Raw genomic sequence first — 17,294 nt, 5'->3', positions numbered from 1 at the left:
ATTTTGACAAAGGAGGAAAGAATATACAGTGGGGCAAAGATATCTAGTCTCCTCAATAAGTGCTGGTGGGAAAACTGGACAGCTACATGTAAAAGAATGAATGAAATTAGAACACTTCCTTACGCCATATACAAAGATAAACTCAAAATGGATTAAAGACCTAAATGTAAGACCAGGAACTATAAAACTCTTAGAGGAAAACATAGGCAGAAAACTATAACATAAATCACAGCAAGACCCTCTGACCCATCTCCTAGAGCAATGGAAATAAAAACAAAAATAAACAAGCGGGACCTAATTAAACTTAAAAGCTTTTGCACAGCAAAGGAAACTGTTAACAAGGTAAAAAGACAGCCCTTAGAATGTGAGAAAATGATAGCAAATGAAACAGCTGACAAAAGATTAATTTACAAAATATACAAGCAGCTCATACAACTCAATACCAGAGAAACAAACAAGCAAACAGTCAATCAAAAACAAAACAAAACAAAACAAAAAACAGGCAAAAGACCTAAGCAGACATTTCTTCAAGGAAGACATACAGATGGCTAACAAACACATGAAAAGATGCTCAACTTTGCTCACTATTACAGAAATGCAAATCAAAACTATACTTAGATATCACCTCACACCAGTTAGAATGGCCATTATCAAGTCTACAAACATTAAATGCTGGAGAGGGTGTGGAGAAAAGGGAACCCTCTTGTACTGTTGGTGGGAATGCAAACTGATACAGTCACTATGACAGACAGATGGAGATTACTTAAAAAACTAGGAATAAAACCAGCATATGACCCAGTGATCTCACTACTAGGCTTATACCCTCAGAAAACCAAAATTGTAAAAGGCACATGTACCCCAGTGTTCACTGCAGCACAATTTACAATGGTAGAATATGGAGGCAAAATAGATGTCCATCAGCAGATGAATGGATAAAGAAGCTGTGGTATATAACACACACACACACACACACACACATGTACATATGTGTATGTATATGTATATACGTGTGTGTATATATATATATATATATATAAAGTGGAATATTTCTCAGCCATAAAACGGAACACATTTGAGTCAGTTCTAATGAGGTGGGTGAACCTAAAGCCTCTTATACAGAATGAAGTAAGTCAGAAAGAGAAAAACAAATATTGTATGTTAACGCATATGTATGGAATCTAGAAAGATGGTACTGATGAACCTATTTGTATGGTAGAAATGGAGGCACAGACAATGAGAACAGACATATGGACAAGAGTTGGGAGGAGGAAAGAGTGGGTGGGATAATGAGGTGAGTAACATGGAAACATATACATCACCATATGTAAAATAGATAGCCAATGGGAATTTGCTGTATGATTCAGGGAATTCACCCAGGGCTCTGTAACAACCTAGAGGGGTGGGATTGGGAGTGAAGTGGAAGGCAGGTTCAGAAGGAGGGGGCATAGGTATACATATGGCTGGTTTATCTTCACATTTGGCAGAAAGCAACACAATGTTTCATCAGTTAGTTCAGTCGCTCAGTCGCGTCCGACTCTTTGCGACCCCATGAATCGCAGCAGGCCAGGCCTCCCTGTCTATCACCAACTCCTGGAGTTCACTCAGACTCACGTCCATTGAGTCAGTGATGCCATTCAGCCATCTCATCCTCTGTCGTCCTCTTCTCTTCCTGCCCCCAATCCCTCCCAGCATCAGAGTCTTTTCCAATGAGTCAACCCTTCGCATGAGGTGGCCAAAGTACTGGAGTTTCAGCTTCAGCATCATTCCTTCCAAAGAAATCCCAGGGTTGATCTCCTTCAGAACAGACTGGTTGGATCTCCTTGCAGTCCAAGGTACTCTCAAGAGTCTTCTCCAATATAACAGTTCAAAGGCATCAGTTCTTAGGCACTCAGCCTTCTTCACAGTCCAACTCTCACATCCATACATGATCACAGGAAAAACCATAGCCTTGACTAGACGGACCTTTGTTGGCAAAGTAATGTCTCTGCTTTTGAATATGCTATCTAGGTTGGTCATAACTTTCCTTCCAAGGAGTAAGCGTCTTTTAATTTCATGGCTGCAGTCACCATCTGCAGTGATTTTGGAGACCAAAAAAATAAAGTCTGACACTATTTCCATTGTTTCCCCATCTATTTCCCATGAAGTGATGGGACCAGATGCCATGATCTTTATTTTCTTAATGTTGAGCTTCAAGCCAACTTTTTCACTCTCCACTTTCAATTTCATCAAGGGGCTTTTGAGTTCCTCTTCACTTTCTGCCAAAAGGGTGGTGTCATCTGCATATCTGAGGTTATTGATATTTCTCCCGGCAATCTTGATTCCAGCTTGTGTTTCTTCCAGCCCAGCGTTTCTCATGATGTACTCTGCATATAAGTTAAATAAACAGGGTGACAATATACAGCCTTGACATACTCCTTTTCCTATTTGGAACCAGTCTGTTGTTCCATGACCAGTTCTAACTGTTGCTTCCTGACCTGCATACAGATTTCTCAAGAGACAGGTCAGGTGGTCTGATATTCCCATCTCTTTCAGAATTTTCCACAGTTTATTGTGATCCACACAGTCAAAGGCTTTGGCATAGTCAATAAAACAGAAATAGATGTTTTTCTGGAAATCTCTTGCTTTTTCCATGATCCAGCGGATGTTGGCAATATGATCTCTGGTTCCTCTGCCTTTTCTAAAACCAGCTTGAACATCAGGAAGTTCACGGTTCATGTATTGCTGAAGCCTGGCTTGCAGAATTTTGAGCATTACTTTACTAGTGTGTGAAATGAGTGCAATTGTGCAGTAGTTTGAGCATTCTTTGGCATTGCCTTTCTTTGAGGTTGGAATGAAAACTGACCTTTCCCAGTCATGTGGCCACTGCTGAGTTTTCCAAATTTGCTAGCATATGGAGTGCAGCACTTTCACAGCATCATCTTTCAGGATTTGAAATAGCTCAACTGGAATTCCATCGCCTCCACTAGCTTTGTTCATAGTGATGCTTTCCAAGGCCCACTTGACTTCACATTCCAGGATATCTGGCTCTAGGTCAGTGATCACATCATCGTGATTATCTAGGTCATGAAGATCTTTTTTGTACAGTTCTTCTCTGTATTCTTGCCACCTCTTCTTAATATCTTCTGCTTCTGTTAGGTCCATACCATTTCTGTCCTTTATCGAGCCCATCTTTGCATGAAATGTTCCCTTGGTATCTCTAATTTTCTTGAAGAGATCTTTAGTCTTTTCCATTCTGTTTTCCTCTATTTCTTTGCATTGATTGCTGAGGAAGGCTTTCTTATCTCTTCTTGCTATTATTTGGAACTCTGCATTCAGATGCTTATATCTTTCCTTTTCTCCTTTGCTTTTTGCTTCTCTTCTTTTCACAGCTATTTGTAAGGCTTCCCTGACAGCCATTTTGCTTTTTTGCATTTCTTTTCCATGGGCATGGTCTTGATCCCTGTCTCCTGTACAATGTCATGAACCTCATTCCATAGTTCATCAGGCACTCTATCTATCAGATCTAGGCCTTTAAATCTAGTTCTCACTTCCAGTGTATAATCATAAGGGATTTGATTTAGGTCATACCTGAATGGTCTAGTGGTTTTCCCTACTTTCTTCAATTTAAGTCTGAATTTGGTAATAAGGAGTTCATGATCTGAGCCACAGTCACCTCCCCGTCTTGTTTTTGTTGACTATAGAGCTTCTCCATCTTTGGCTGCAAAGAATATAATCAATCTGATTTCAGTGTTGACCATCTGCTGATGTCCATGTGTAGAGTCTTCTCTTGTGTTGTTGGAAGAGGGTGTTTGTTATGACCAGTGCATTTTCTTGGCAAAACTCTATTAGTCTTTGCCCTGTTTCATTCTGTATTTCAAGGCCAAATTTGCCTGTTACTCCAGGTGTTTCTTGACTTCCTACTTTTGCATTCTAGTCACCTATAATGAAAAGGACATCTTTTTGGGGTATTAGTTCTAAAAGGTCTTGTAGGTCTTCACAGAACCATTCAACTTCAGCTTCTTCAGTGTTACTGGTTGGGGCATAGACTTGGATTACTGTGACATTGAATGGTTTGCCTTGGAAATGAACAGAGATCATTCTGTCATTTTTGAGATTGCATCCAAGTACTGCATTACGGACTCTTTTGTTGACCATGATGGCCACTCCATTTCTTCTGAGGGATTCCTGTCTGCAGTAGTAGATATAATGGTTATCTGAATTAAATTCACCCATTCCAGTCCATTTCAGTTTGCTGATTCCTAGAATGTCAACATTCCCTCTTGCCATCTCTTGTTTGACCACTTCCAATTTGCCTTGATTCATGGACCTGACGTTCCAGGTTCCTATGCAATATCTCTCTTTACAGCATTGGACGTTGCTTCTATCACCAGTCACATCCACAGCTGGGTATTGTTTTTGCTTTGGCTCCATCCCTTCATTCTTTCTGGAGTTATTTCTCCACTGATCTCCAGTAGCATATTGGGCACCTACTGACCTGGGGAGTTCCTCTTTCAGTATCCTATCATTTTGCCTTTTCATACTGTTCATGGGGTTCTCAAGGCAAGAATACTGAAGTGGTTTGCCATTCCCTTCTCCAGTGGACCACATTCTATCACAATGGTTTAAAGAACACAATGTTTAAAGCAATTATATTTCAATTAAGAATAAATAAATTTATATAAAATAATAAAGAAATAAAGTTAAATAAAAAATAAAGTTGGCTTGCTGTTCAAGATGGTGAGGGGTAGAGTTTCTTCCTAGCATGCTCTCTGATGGGTGTAGCGGGAGCAGGGTTTAGTTTCTGGTCTTCTTTCAGCCAACAGCAATCCATGGATGGTCTGCACACTGACACAGAAGGCATACACAGCTTTCTGAGCATCCTGCATCTATGATTCGCCCTCTTCATCCATCTGCTGAGAACACACAGTTCTGCCTTGAGTGCTTTTAGAGGACATGAACCTTCATCTGGCACCACCACTCAGTGCTAAGTCACTTGCGCTGCTGGTACCCAATGTTATGGCCAGTGCCAGTTTCTAGCATGCTGAGGGCTGCTATTTTCCCTCCCCAAATACCATGAGTCCTGCTGAATCACATGACAGAATGGAAATGTGACAAATTCAGACAGAGTAGGTACTTTAGAGGCTCTGAATGTGTGACTTTCTGGATGGGTTTTAAGAAGTCATTTTACCTTTTGTTTTGGGCTTCAGTTCAGAAAGATACAATCAGGAACAAATTACTTCAGAGAAACCATATTTTACTAAAAGTAGCCTGATAAGAGTAAATATTATACACACTGAATCTTTAACTATATAAATTATGCAACAAACTTAAGGCAAAATTATAAGTTCAGTTTTACTAATTGCCCAGGACATGGGTTCTATCATAACGTTTTCACCTTTTTTTTCCCTTCCACATTTACTCCTGAAACAATGTTGGTCCTTACAAGTGTCCATAGTGGTAGCTCCTTAATAACAGGTTTCAGACCCTGAATGCCAGGAACACTGCTTAGCACCTTATATGTATTTTTTCACTTGATCCTACACTATTTCTTGAGGTCAGAACTATTATAATCTCCACTGTGCAAATGAAGAGACTGAGGTTTAAATGGCTGCAGGAGTTGGTCTCTGGACATACAACTGAGCATGGCTGAGCTGGGATCCGACACTAGTCCACTCAGCTCCGTGGTGCACCATCATGAAACAGTGCTTTGGGCCCCCACCACACTGTTCCTACATCTCCTATGTCTACCATTCCCTGCCCAACTAAGCAGTGCAAGGAAAAGGAATCTTTTCTCACTGCTGAAGTTACAAAGAAGGAAAACGTTGATTATTATTTTTTTTTTTTGCTTGATCACATTAAAGAGAAGAACAATTTGGAAAAAGCGAGAAAATTCCCATTCTCACCAAAAGGTAATAAACTGTCAAACTGTGAAGAGTGAAGGAGGTCTGCCTCCTCTTCACAGAGCTCTCATGACAAATGCATTTGTCTGTTGTGTTACTCTATACATGGTACTAGTTTAGTCGCTAAGTCATGTCTGACTTGTGAATCCATGGACTGTAGCCTTCCAGGCTCCTCTGTCCATGGGATTCACCAGGAAAGAATATTGGAGTGGGTTGCCATTTCCTTCTCCAGGGGATCTTCCTGACCCAGGAATCTAACCCAGGTCTCCTGCATTGCAGGCAAATTCTTTACCTACTGAGCTATGAGGGAAGCCCCCTTTATGTAGTACATCAATATCAAATCTTGTTTTAATCACATGTCTGTTTTACTTATCCCATTCTAAATAACCATCCAAATAACTCTTCACATAGAAAAGGATTTTGATTTTCTGCTACCAACTACCATCTGTAGGGAGTCAGCTCCCAAATCTGTGTCATCATCAGGTCCATGTGGTAAAACAATTGGCAACCTCCTCTGGACTTTTTTCACAGACATCCTGAACTTAAGGTGTTGGCACCACATCCTACTCCCCATCTCATTCGTCAATCTGATTCCCCTCAATGACAGCAAGTCGCTCCTCCAGTAACCTTTGTCAGATGCCAGAAGACTCTGCATCTCTCACCCAGGTTTGAAAACTTGTTGATTGTGCTCTCAGATACATTACCCTCTGCATCTCCTCTTCTCAACTTTCATCACCACTTTCCTCCCCAACTCTTCTTTATTGTTTTAACAGCCTTCTAACTTGTTTCTCTACCTCCACATCAGTCCTCTCCCATCCACCATTTACAGGAATACCAAAGTAATCTTTCCAGTACACACAATCAGTCTTGGCCCTCCCCTTTTTAAAGCTCCTCAGGGCCTTTTGTGCATCCAGTCTGAGCTTCCCAAACTTTAATGGAAGGCTCATGAAAGCATGGGGTCAGCTCAGCTCACCCTCTCCTGTCTGGCCTCCTTTATCCCTTTCCCAACTCACTTGCCCATCCCACCAAGCTGAGTCACTCAGAGTTCTCTGACATTCTCATGCTGCTGTGCATTGATGTGTACCAGTCATTTTGCATGAGAGTCCTTATTTCTTTTCTCTGCTGGTGAATCCCTACTCACTCTTTGAGACTCAGAGTGAGACAATTTTCTTATGAGACCTCCTCAATTGCTTTAGGCAGAGGTAAGTCTTTCCCTCAGAGCCCTTGAAACACAACTCATTATATAGCAGTTAGTAATATGCATTTTGATGATTTCTTTACTAGTCTGTATCTCCTAGCTAATTATAAGCTCTTCTGGAGCAGGGTCCCTGTCTTTTTCATCTTTGTGCCTGTAGCACCTAGCACGGTACTTTTTATGCCTGGGGTCCTTCCTAAATATTTGCTGAAAAAAATGAATACATAAAAGAAATTTATCATGTCAAAATATAAGTTCATACTGATCTGGATTTTCAAAATTAACTGATCAATAAATTTGACTTAAGCACATGATACATAAAGCATATATAATTGCTTTAGAACCAAAGAAGTGCTGAATGTGGCCTGTGGCTCCCAGCTTTAAAAACTTGTAATCTGGGGACGGACCAGGTAACTATAACAATAAGTGCTAAATAAGAGAGAAATTATTTTAATGAACTGATAAAAAGGAACTTCTCAGTGCAATGTAGGATGATTTACATGAATGAAATGAAGCTGGGTTATAGGAGTTTGGAGTTTAAAGAGATCACTATGGTCTGGGAAAGGGGTTCTGTGGAATATAATTCAATGTTAGGCTTCACTTTGTAAGTGGCAAAATGAATTAGCCTATAGTGGTTCAAACAGCAAACAGAAGATAATGATTGAAATGTTGAGGACAGGCTGGCTTCAGACAAGACTCTATCTAGGGTGCAGAGAACACCACTCAGTTTCTCTCTTTTTCTCCAATAGCACCCACGTTTTTCTCTTGCAGGGTCCATTTCCACCTCACAAACCTACATTTTCTTTCCTATAAGGCTCTGGCCAACATATATTTGCATCTCATTGTGTCTGATGAGTTACATGATTTCCCTGAAGCAATCACTGTCGCCACAAAATTGAGACATTCTGATTGATTTCAATCAGTGGCATCCCAACGTGTGGGCCAGGTCGACAGCACCAATCACGTGGCTGATATTATGAGAGGGTGGTTATTTAAAAATATACAGAATACCTAGTCAGGCCAGCAAATCACCGGGGTGGGGTGGGGGATGCCATAATATGGCTCAGGAAGCATGGCTGATTTGCTACTCATGTCTTTTTCCTCCTAAGCCACAATGTCAAAAAAATTTCTCACAACATGCAGCATTCCTGCATTCAGTTCAGTTCAGTCCCTTAGTCATGTCTGACTCTTTGCAACCCCATGAAATGCAGCATGCCAGGCCTCCCTGTCCATTGCCATCTCCTGGGGTTCACTCAAACTCATGTCCATCAAGTCGGTGATGCCATCCAGCCATCTCATCCTCTGTCGTCCCATTCTCCTCCTGCCCCCAATCCCTCCCAGCATCAGAGTCTTTTCCAATGAATCAACTCTTCACATGAGGTGGCCAAAGTACTGGAGTTTCAGCTTTAGCATCATTCCTTCCAAAGAACTCCCTGCATTATCCCTTCCTAAATTATGGCAGAAGAAAGAGCTCTGAATTAAAGATCAACAGCTCCTGACTTCTGGTCTTGGCTCTGTCAAGGCGTGGAATCTTTCTGATTCTGTTTTCTCAACTCAGATGCAAACTAGCATATATAAGATGGATAAAGAACAAGGTCCTACTGTATATCACAGGGAACTATATTCAACATCCTTTGATAAACCATAATGGAAAAGAATATAATGTATATACATGTACAGCTGAGTCACTTTGCTGTACAGCAGAAATTAACACAACACTGTAACTCAACTATACTTCAAAATACATAAATTTTTAAAAAGCCATGAGAAATGATCAGCTTGAAAGCCCTTTCAAAAGCATCAAAGTATACTTAGGAAGGACTATTGGTAATTCACCTTAAGTGTTCAGGTCTACATATTTTTTGTCTTGAGAGATTAAGAAGATTATGTGAATGAACCCCTCAGATTCTCTATTCCTTCCACTCTAGGCCATCTGGCCATTTCTCCATACCAACCCTGATGCTTTTCACTTAAGTAATGGGAAACCTCACCCCAAAGGGCTTAGACAGCAGGACACCTTATTCCCTCCTGAGGAGAAGTCCACAAGAAGGTGGGTTCCGGGGATATTCTCCATCATATATTATATAATGATCATTGTATATCTCTCTCATGACTTATGGAAAGAGTCGAGAGCACGTAGTTCTTGATAGGTACAGTGCACAATAAGTGGGCAATGAATGAATGAATGAATAGTGGATTTGAGGTGAAATTCTGTAATGTATAAATAGACTTAAGTAAACTTAAATAAATAACAAATAAACTTAAAAGGTGATTAAAATGGCATTTTGCAGATAGAAAAGAACCATTTTAAGATTCTCACTTAGCAATGAGCATCCCACCTATGCATAAAAGTTACATGCTGTCCCAAGAAGTAAATGTAGATCCATTAAGTCATGTGAATAAAATATCTTGTTTATCCAAAGCTTTCACAATTTTGTTTGTGTGAATGTTCCTCAAAATTACCTCTTTTGTAAGGCTTATCTTCCTATGTCAAACCAGTCCTTGACCCTCTACCTCATGCCAGGCAGTGTGTCAGGGGCCAGTGACACTGTCTTTGCCTTCAAACAGCTCACACTAGTTGGGGATAAAGATGTAAAACAAATAATTACACAAATAAATCACAGCCATTCTTAGGGAGAAGCACAGAAGAGGAAGCAAACATTGAAAGGATGGTATCAAGCAGATAAGAGCTCAGAGAAGGCGCCCAGAAAGAAGTGACATTTCCACTGAAATTGGGAAGGGAACGTGAGTATGAGCAGGGAAAGGAAGCACATTCTGAGCAGATGGGAACACTGCATACAGTCTCTGGAATCAGGAAGGAGTTTGGCATATGCTGCAGAGTATCTTTGTTTGGATTGCCTAAAAAACTGACTCTGAGACTGAAAGTCAAAGGAGGTGAAGGAAGCACCACAGAGGAGTAGAGCAGTGAGGCAGGAAGAGGAGTGTAGCTTTATAGTCCAACTCTCACATCCATACATGACTACTGGAATTAAACCATAGCTTTGACTAGATGGACATTTGTTGGCAAAGTAATGTCCCTGATTTTTAATATGCTGTCTAGGTTGGTCATAACTTTTCTCCCAAGGAGCAAGTGTCTTTTAATCTCATGGCTGCAGTCACCATCTGCAGTGATATTGGAGCCCTCCGAAATAAAGTCTGTCACTGTTTCCATTGTTTCCCCATCTATTTCCCATGAAGTGATGGGAGTGGATGCCATGATCTTAGTTTTCTGAATGTTGTTTTAAGCCAACTTAAACTCTTTCTTACTAATCCCTAAACAATATCCTTACCTCTACATGGGATTATTGCAGGTTTTGCGAGGCTTGAGGCTTATGTAATCTGGAATCTTGCTTTGTGGAAAAAGTACAACACTATGAATAAAAACATGATACACCCTCTTACACTGTTGGTGGGAATGCAAACTAGTACAGCCACTATGGAGAACAGTGTGGAGATTCCTTAAAAAACTGGAAATAAACCTGCCTTATGATCCAGCAATCCCACTGCTGGGCATACACACTGAGGAAACCAGAAGGGAAAGAGACACGTGTACCCCAATGTTCATCGCAGCACTGTTTATAATAGCCAGGACATGGAAGCAACCTAGATGTCCATCAGCAGATGAATGGATAAGAAAGCTATGGTACATATACACAATGGAGCATTATTCAGCCATTAAAAAGAATACATTTGAATCAGTTCTAATGAGGTGGATGAAACTGGAGCCTATTATACAGAGTGAAGTAAGCCAGAAAGAAAAACACCAATACAGTATACTAACGCATATATATGGAATTTAGAAAGATGGTAACAATAACCCTGTGTACGAGACAGCAAAAGAGACACTGATGTATAGAACAGTCTTATGGACTCTGTGAGAGAGGGAGAGGGTGGGAAGATTTGGGAGAATGGCATTGAAACATGTAAAATATCATGTATGAAAAGAGTCGCCAGTCCAGGTTCGATGCACGATACTGGATGCTTGGGGCTGGTGCACTGGGACGACCCAGAGGGATGGAATGGGGAGGGAGGAGGGAGGAGGGTTCAGGATGGGGAACACATGTATACCTGTGGCGGATTCATTTTGATATTTGGCAAAACTAATACAGTTATGTAAAGTTTAAAAATAAAATAAAATTTAAAATTAAAAAAAAAAAAAAACATGATACAGAACTTTGGAAGGATCCACATAAGTGAAGATCTATGAATTTTAAGCTGCACTAGTTTCCCAGTAAATCAGTCTGTGGCCTTGATTAAGGGTGGTTGGTCCTCTCACCCCTTAGCTCTGCATGGTTGCTCTGACCTCTATGCCTTGTTTACATTGCCTTTTTACCTGAAGATATCCCTCCTCCTCCTTCAACTCCTGGACCATATTTTTTCAAAGTTTGGTTTCACAATGCCTTTTGTCATTCTCCTCAGCAGAAAGCTCTCCCTTCACTGCAGGCCCACAACCATATGTAGAACCCAGGATGAGTTGCCTCATGAGAGCTTAGAGAACATCATGAGTGGCTCTGTTTGAGGGGCACACACTGAGCCTTCTCCAATTAGTCTTGAGCACAGGGACTATTTCTACCTAGATTCCACCTCAGCACTTATTCAAGTTCTAGGTATAGCAGGAAGGAAGGGAAAAAGGAAAGGTGTTACAAAGTCAAAATCATGGGGCTTGGAGTAAGACCCACTTGGGTGTAACTCTGCCCTTGTTAGTGTGGGGTCTCTGGCAAGTCGATTACTTCTGAGTCTTAGTTTCTCTCTGACAAATGAATGTTTATTTCCCAACACTGTTGTGAGGATTAAGTAAAGCATTTATCATTTGCCATGTATCTATTTAGCCTTCTCTTGGGCTGCTTTTGGCACCAGAGGCTTGGGATAGCTGTGACTGAGCGATACTTCTCATGTAATGGTTCCCATAGTTGAGTTGGGAGATAGGAGATTATGACATATCAGGATAAGGCAATAGCAGACATACAACTGGAGCAGAGTAGGTGCTCCATAAATAGTTATTAAATAAATGACTGACAGAATGAAGGAATTCAGAAACAAAAATGATTAACTTTGCAAAATAGGTAACACCTGATATATCTGCACCATCATCCACATGAAAGTGTAACACTGAATATAATGGACATGGCAGTGCATGTCACACAATGCTACATGTTAAAGGAAATAAAATCAACAGGAGAAAGAAAGCAAGGACTGAATGAGGGGAGAGGGGAAAAAAGGAAGGAGAAAGGCCCTCAGAAGGCTAAAGGGGAGGAAGGGCGTCATGGACCCACCTGGCCAAGCGTGCACTCCATACCGCCCAGAAAGTCGGCCTCCTTCAGCCCATTGTGGGTGCTGCTGATGTCATGGACCTCAAACCGCAGGCGCTGCACCTCCTCAAAGTAAAAGTCCACTGTGAACAGTTTTGAATAGACTGGGTTGATGCAGGTGCGAATCACCTCTGTTCTGTCAACCTGCAGGACAGAGGAAGAGAAAACCCATCAGGAATCAGGGTCTTGTATTGTTATCCTTCAGGAAGCTTCATTTTATGGTGCTCTGTCTCCTTCCAAACTGTCAGTGCCCTCCACCAAGTCATCATGGCGAGCAGTCTGGACATCTTCAAGGATACACCTTCTGAGAATGAGTCATGGTTCAAGGAGGAAAATCACAGAATAATCTAAGCTTTATGTGTAAGGGTTTTAGAGTACCTTGTATTGTTAAGTAATAAGGCAAGAAGATGGATTGATTATTAGGGGCCACTTGGAGCCTCAGGAAAAAGTCTGAGGGCATGTTTTGGCTCGGGAGGAAAAAAATCTGTACCCAATTCCTGATGTCTTAGGGGCACCGTTGGGCAAATAACCTTGTAGATGTCCCTTTTAGCCAACCCTATTCTAGTGTTGGTGCCATATGAATCCCTGTGGTCTCCAGTGTGTCTCTTATTGGGCTTACACATGTTGACTCAGTAGTTTCAGTCCTTCTGTCTCAGTCCCCTCATCAACCAGTGAGGGCTAGAGGATTAGGGCAGTGGTTCCCAATCTGTCTCTAGGGACCGGTTTCCTGCAAGACAATTTTTCCACAGACCGGGGTAAGGGGGAGGGGGTTTGGGGATGATTCAGATACATTTATTGTGCATTCTACTTCTATTATTATTAGATTGTGATATATGATGAAATAAACATACAGCTCACTATAATGCAAAATCAGTGGGAGCCCTGAGCTTCTTTTCCTGAAATTAGACAGTCTCATCTAGGGGGATGTGAGCAATGGAGAGTGGTGGTAAGTATAGATGAAGCTTTGCTCACTTAACTGCCGTTCACCGCCTGCTGTGTGGCCCAGTTCTTTACATGCCACTGCAGCAGCCCCACGGGGTACCCTGAAGGGACTCAGGATAGAGAGGAGCAGGATTCTGGACCGAGGTAGGTGAGGTGCATATCAAAGGAGTGGTTTCAGTGAGCCTCGACTTTTGCATCTTCCCATACATAGGAAAGTGCTAAATTTCATTGGCTTGAGACAGCTGTTTTTCTTTAATTAATGTTATCTTTTGATGTTCTCACCACCTGGTCTTTGTTGCAAAAACTCTTGTATATACGGGCTCCTCACCTTGCTTCTTGGGGGCAATTTCTCAGAGTTATTTGAGATGCTATTTCGCAGGCTTGAAGTGCTCAGAATGTCCTCTGAATAAAACATAATTCTCAACTTTTATGTTGTGCAATTTTTTTCCGTCGACAGTTTATTGGATACTCTTCAAGAGTCATTCCTTAGCACCAACTGTGAAAAACACCTCCCCACTTTCATTACAGTACAAGGAGAGTTTCTCAATAAAATGAGGGGAGCCATTTTTGACCATATCATGCATGTACATGTTATCCACCAAAGAAAAAATCTGATACACTCTTGATCTCAGGGTTTGATCCCTGGCCCCATCTCTTCCTATGCAGTGCCCTGTGTGAGAGAGGGCTACCCTGTAAGGAGTACCTTCTGCTATTTCTGGTGGGATGGATGATCCTGGTTGTGAGGAGAAGGAGAATATGGTTCTTTTACATCCTGCTGCAAGAGACAGAAAACCAAATCTCAATCCACTGCTGATTGGGATTCGACAACAAGCTACTGCTCAGACCAATGGTTATTTGACTCTTTCCATGAAGAGTCAGCTATTTGAGCTTAATTTATATGCTTTAAAATGTTCATTCTGCGAGGCAGGATTGTATATGTTATTGACTGACTGTGTGGGTACAAGATTTATTATATTGGTATACTTTTTTTGTTGTTATTAAGAGATTATACTTTTGAGTAATAGTAAAAATCAGAGGTCTATAAGTTCATAGTGACCTGGAGGTGTTTCATTCATTCCACTTAAAAGTAGTTTTCAGCCTCTCCTTTGGCATTGGCCTGCCCTTGTGCCTTGAGTTTTTCCTAATAAAGCTAAGTTGTAAGCTAGCTGTAAAACTGGTCTGCCATTTCAAATCTTTGCTACGGCGAGACAGAATCAAGGAAATTACACACTCCTCCAACATATATGGTGCCATTTCTCGGATTTAACCTGGCTGAAACAAGGTTGGCTCAGCCCCTGTGAAGCAGAGGCCAAGCACAGCAGAAGCCCAACTTGGTGAAACCTCATGCAGTGGAAGCTGAACACGAAGAAAACCCAGTGCAGTGGAAGTAACAAGAAGCCCAGCAGGCTGGAAACTGGGACAGCAAAAACAAACTGGGCAGAAAGCTCACGTGGCTCAGTCCCAGGTTCCAGAAGACCTCCAGTTAAGAAACCTTGGACCACCGGACAAAATCCAGAGAGGGATTGTCAGAAGATCCTCTGACTAATCCTGAGGAAATCTGGTACACTGATGGAAGCAGCTTTGCCTTAGATGGGAAAAGAAGAGTTAGATATGCTGCTGCTGCCGCTGCTGCTAAGTCGTTTCAGTCGTGTCTGACTCTGTGTGAGCCTATAGACGGCAGCCCACCAGGCTCCCCCGTCCCTGGGATTCTTCAGGCAAGAATACTAGAGTGGGTTGCCATTTCCTTATCCAGTGCATTAAAGTGAAAAGTGAAAGTGAAGTCGCTCAGTCATGTCTGACTCTTAGCGACCCCATGGACTGCAGCCTACCAGGCTCCTCCATCCATGGGATTTTCCAGGCAAGAGTACTGGAGTGGGGTGCCATTGCCTTCTCCGGCTGGATATGCAGTAGTCTCCAATTTCGAGATCATAGAGGCCAAACCTTTGCCACCAGGTACTGCAGCCCAATTGGCTGAGCTCATAGCCCTGACTTGAGCTTTAGATATGGGAAAAGGAAAAAGAATAGCCATTTACACTGACTCCAAGTATGCCTTTCTGGTGCTACATGCACATGCTGCTATTTGGAAAGAAATAGGCCACTTAACCACCCAAGGGTCCCCAATCAAAATTGGTGATAAAATCCTTAGGCTCTTGGAAGCAGTCTATCTGCCCACTGAGGTTTCAGTCTCTCATTGTAAAGTACACCAAAACAGGAGCATGGAAGTGGCACAAGGGAACCAAGCAGCCAACCAGGCAGCTAAGAGAGCAGCAGTACAGAACAATGACCTAATAGGGGTTGCCACCTTAGTTCCACAGACTAATTTGCCACAAACTCCTTCATATACTGAAGGTGATACTCTTAAAGCTAAGAGTGACTTACTTCACTCTGTATAATAGGCTCCAGTTTCATCCACCTCTTTAGAATAGATTCAAATGTATCAATTATACAAAAAAAAAAAAAAAAAAAAAAAAAAGCTAAGAGTGAGGGCTTTCAAGAAGATCATATGGGGTGGTTCCAAAAGGAGGGACTCCTTTTTCTGCATGGGAGCCTCCAGTGGAAGCTGGTTAACTCCTTACAAGCCAGCACTCATTTAGGGGAGAAGGCCCTCCAAAGATTATTGGAAAGGTCCTTTAGAGGAACAGGCCTCCAAGCGAATATAAGGCAAGTGGTCTCCTCTTGTCCCACTTGCCTGTTAAACAACCCCCAAGGAGCTTGAAGACCCCAGCTGGCCCAGGCCATCCAATGGGGTGGGACCTGCTCAGGAGAGGACTGGTAGATGTCAGTTTCTCAAGGGTATAAATACCTATTAGTTATGACAGATACATTCACAGGATGGGTTGAAGGCTTTCCCACCAAGACTGAGGAGGTGTTAAAAAACAAAGAAACAAACAAACAAAAAAAACTGCTCCATGAAATCATTCTGAGATTTGGTCTGTACAGGTCATTACAAAGTGACAATGGGACACCATTTTTTCTAAGGTCACCCAAAGGGTCTCTAAAGCATTGGGCATTACTTATTACTTCCATTGTGCCAGGAGGCCTCAGTCTTTAGGAAAAGTAGAAAGAAGCAACTAATTCTTAAAATCAGCGATAAAAAAGATAACCCAGGAGACCTCCCTGGGATAGAAGGAGGCTTTACCAATTGCTCTCCTCTGCATGCATATTGCCCCTAAGGAACAGGTTGGTCTTAGTCCTTATGAGATGGTATATAGGAGACCTTTTGTTTATGTCAATGACCTTTTCCTAGATCCACAGGCACAGACCCTCCAGTCTTATAGTATGGCCATTGGGCAACTCCAACAAGATATACACTTGCGGGATCAACCAGGACCCAAAAAATTCTAAAGAGCTACCACTATAGGCTCCAGGAACTCAAGTCCTAATTAAAGTCTGGAAAGATGGGTCCCCAAAGGCTCAACTCCAGCCTGCATGGAAGGGCCCCTACCTGTAATACTTTCTACCCCCACAGTAGTCAAGGTACTAGGACACAACTCCTGGATTCACTATTCATGAGCCAAGTGTGGAAGAAAACAGAAGAGGACACTCAATACACCTGTGAGCCCCTGGGAGATCTCAGATACCTATTCAGAACTACAAATGAGCACCATTCTAATGGAAACTCCCAAAATTAAGTTTCTGGAGATAAGATCTCTCAGGATAGCTCTAAAGAGCCAACACAGCTTAGCAGGGGTGGTACTCCAAAATAGACAGGAGATAGATCTCCTGATCCCTGAAAATTGAGGGACTTGAACCACCTTGAATGAGGTGTGTTGTTTTTGGGTAAATGCTTCCAGCCAAGTTGAAGAAAGTCTCACAGACCTCAAGAAAAACATTTAGATCCTACAGGATCTCAAAGAATGAGCTGGAGAGTTCTTGGGGTGGCTACAACCTCTCTTTGGGGGATCTTTCTCCGGGAAAAGGGGAATTTGGAGTTGGCTAATGCCCCTACCAACCTAGATAGCATATTGA

General features: G+C 41.9%; 1 protein-coding gene across 2 annotated transcripts in view; it reads right to left on the bottom strand.

Annotated features, from left to right (window-relative positions):
• Nucleotides 1-17,294, bottom strand: part of CPNE4 (copine 4) — a 684,585-nt gene that overhangs the window by 243,247 nt on the left and 424,044 nt on the right. For both annotated transcript variants that reach the window (XM_025291737.3, XM_006057472.4), the window contains exon 3: nucleotides 12,348-12,527. In XM_025291737.3, the coding sequence (XP_025147522.1) occupies nucleotides 12,348-12,527 (180 nt within the window). The remainder of the gene's footprint in view (nucleotides 1-12,347; nucleotides 12,528-17,294) is intronic.

The sequence above is a fragment of the Bubalus bubalis genome, chromosome 1 (genome assembly GCF_019923935.1).
Source record: "Bubalus bubalis isolate 160015118507 breed Murrah chromosome 1, NDDB_SH_1, whole genome shotgun sequence".
NCBI classification, from domain to species: Eukaryota; Metazoa; Chordata; class Mammalia; order Artiodactyla; family Bovidae; genus Bubalus; species Bubalus bubalis.
This window is presented reverse-complemented; position numbering and strand designations above follow the sequence as displayed.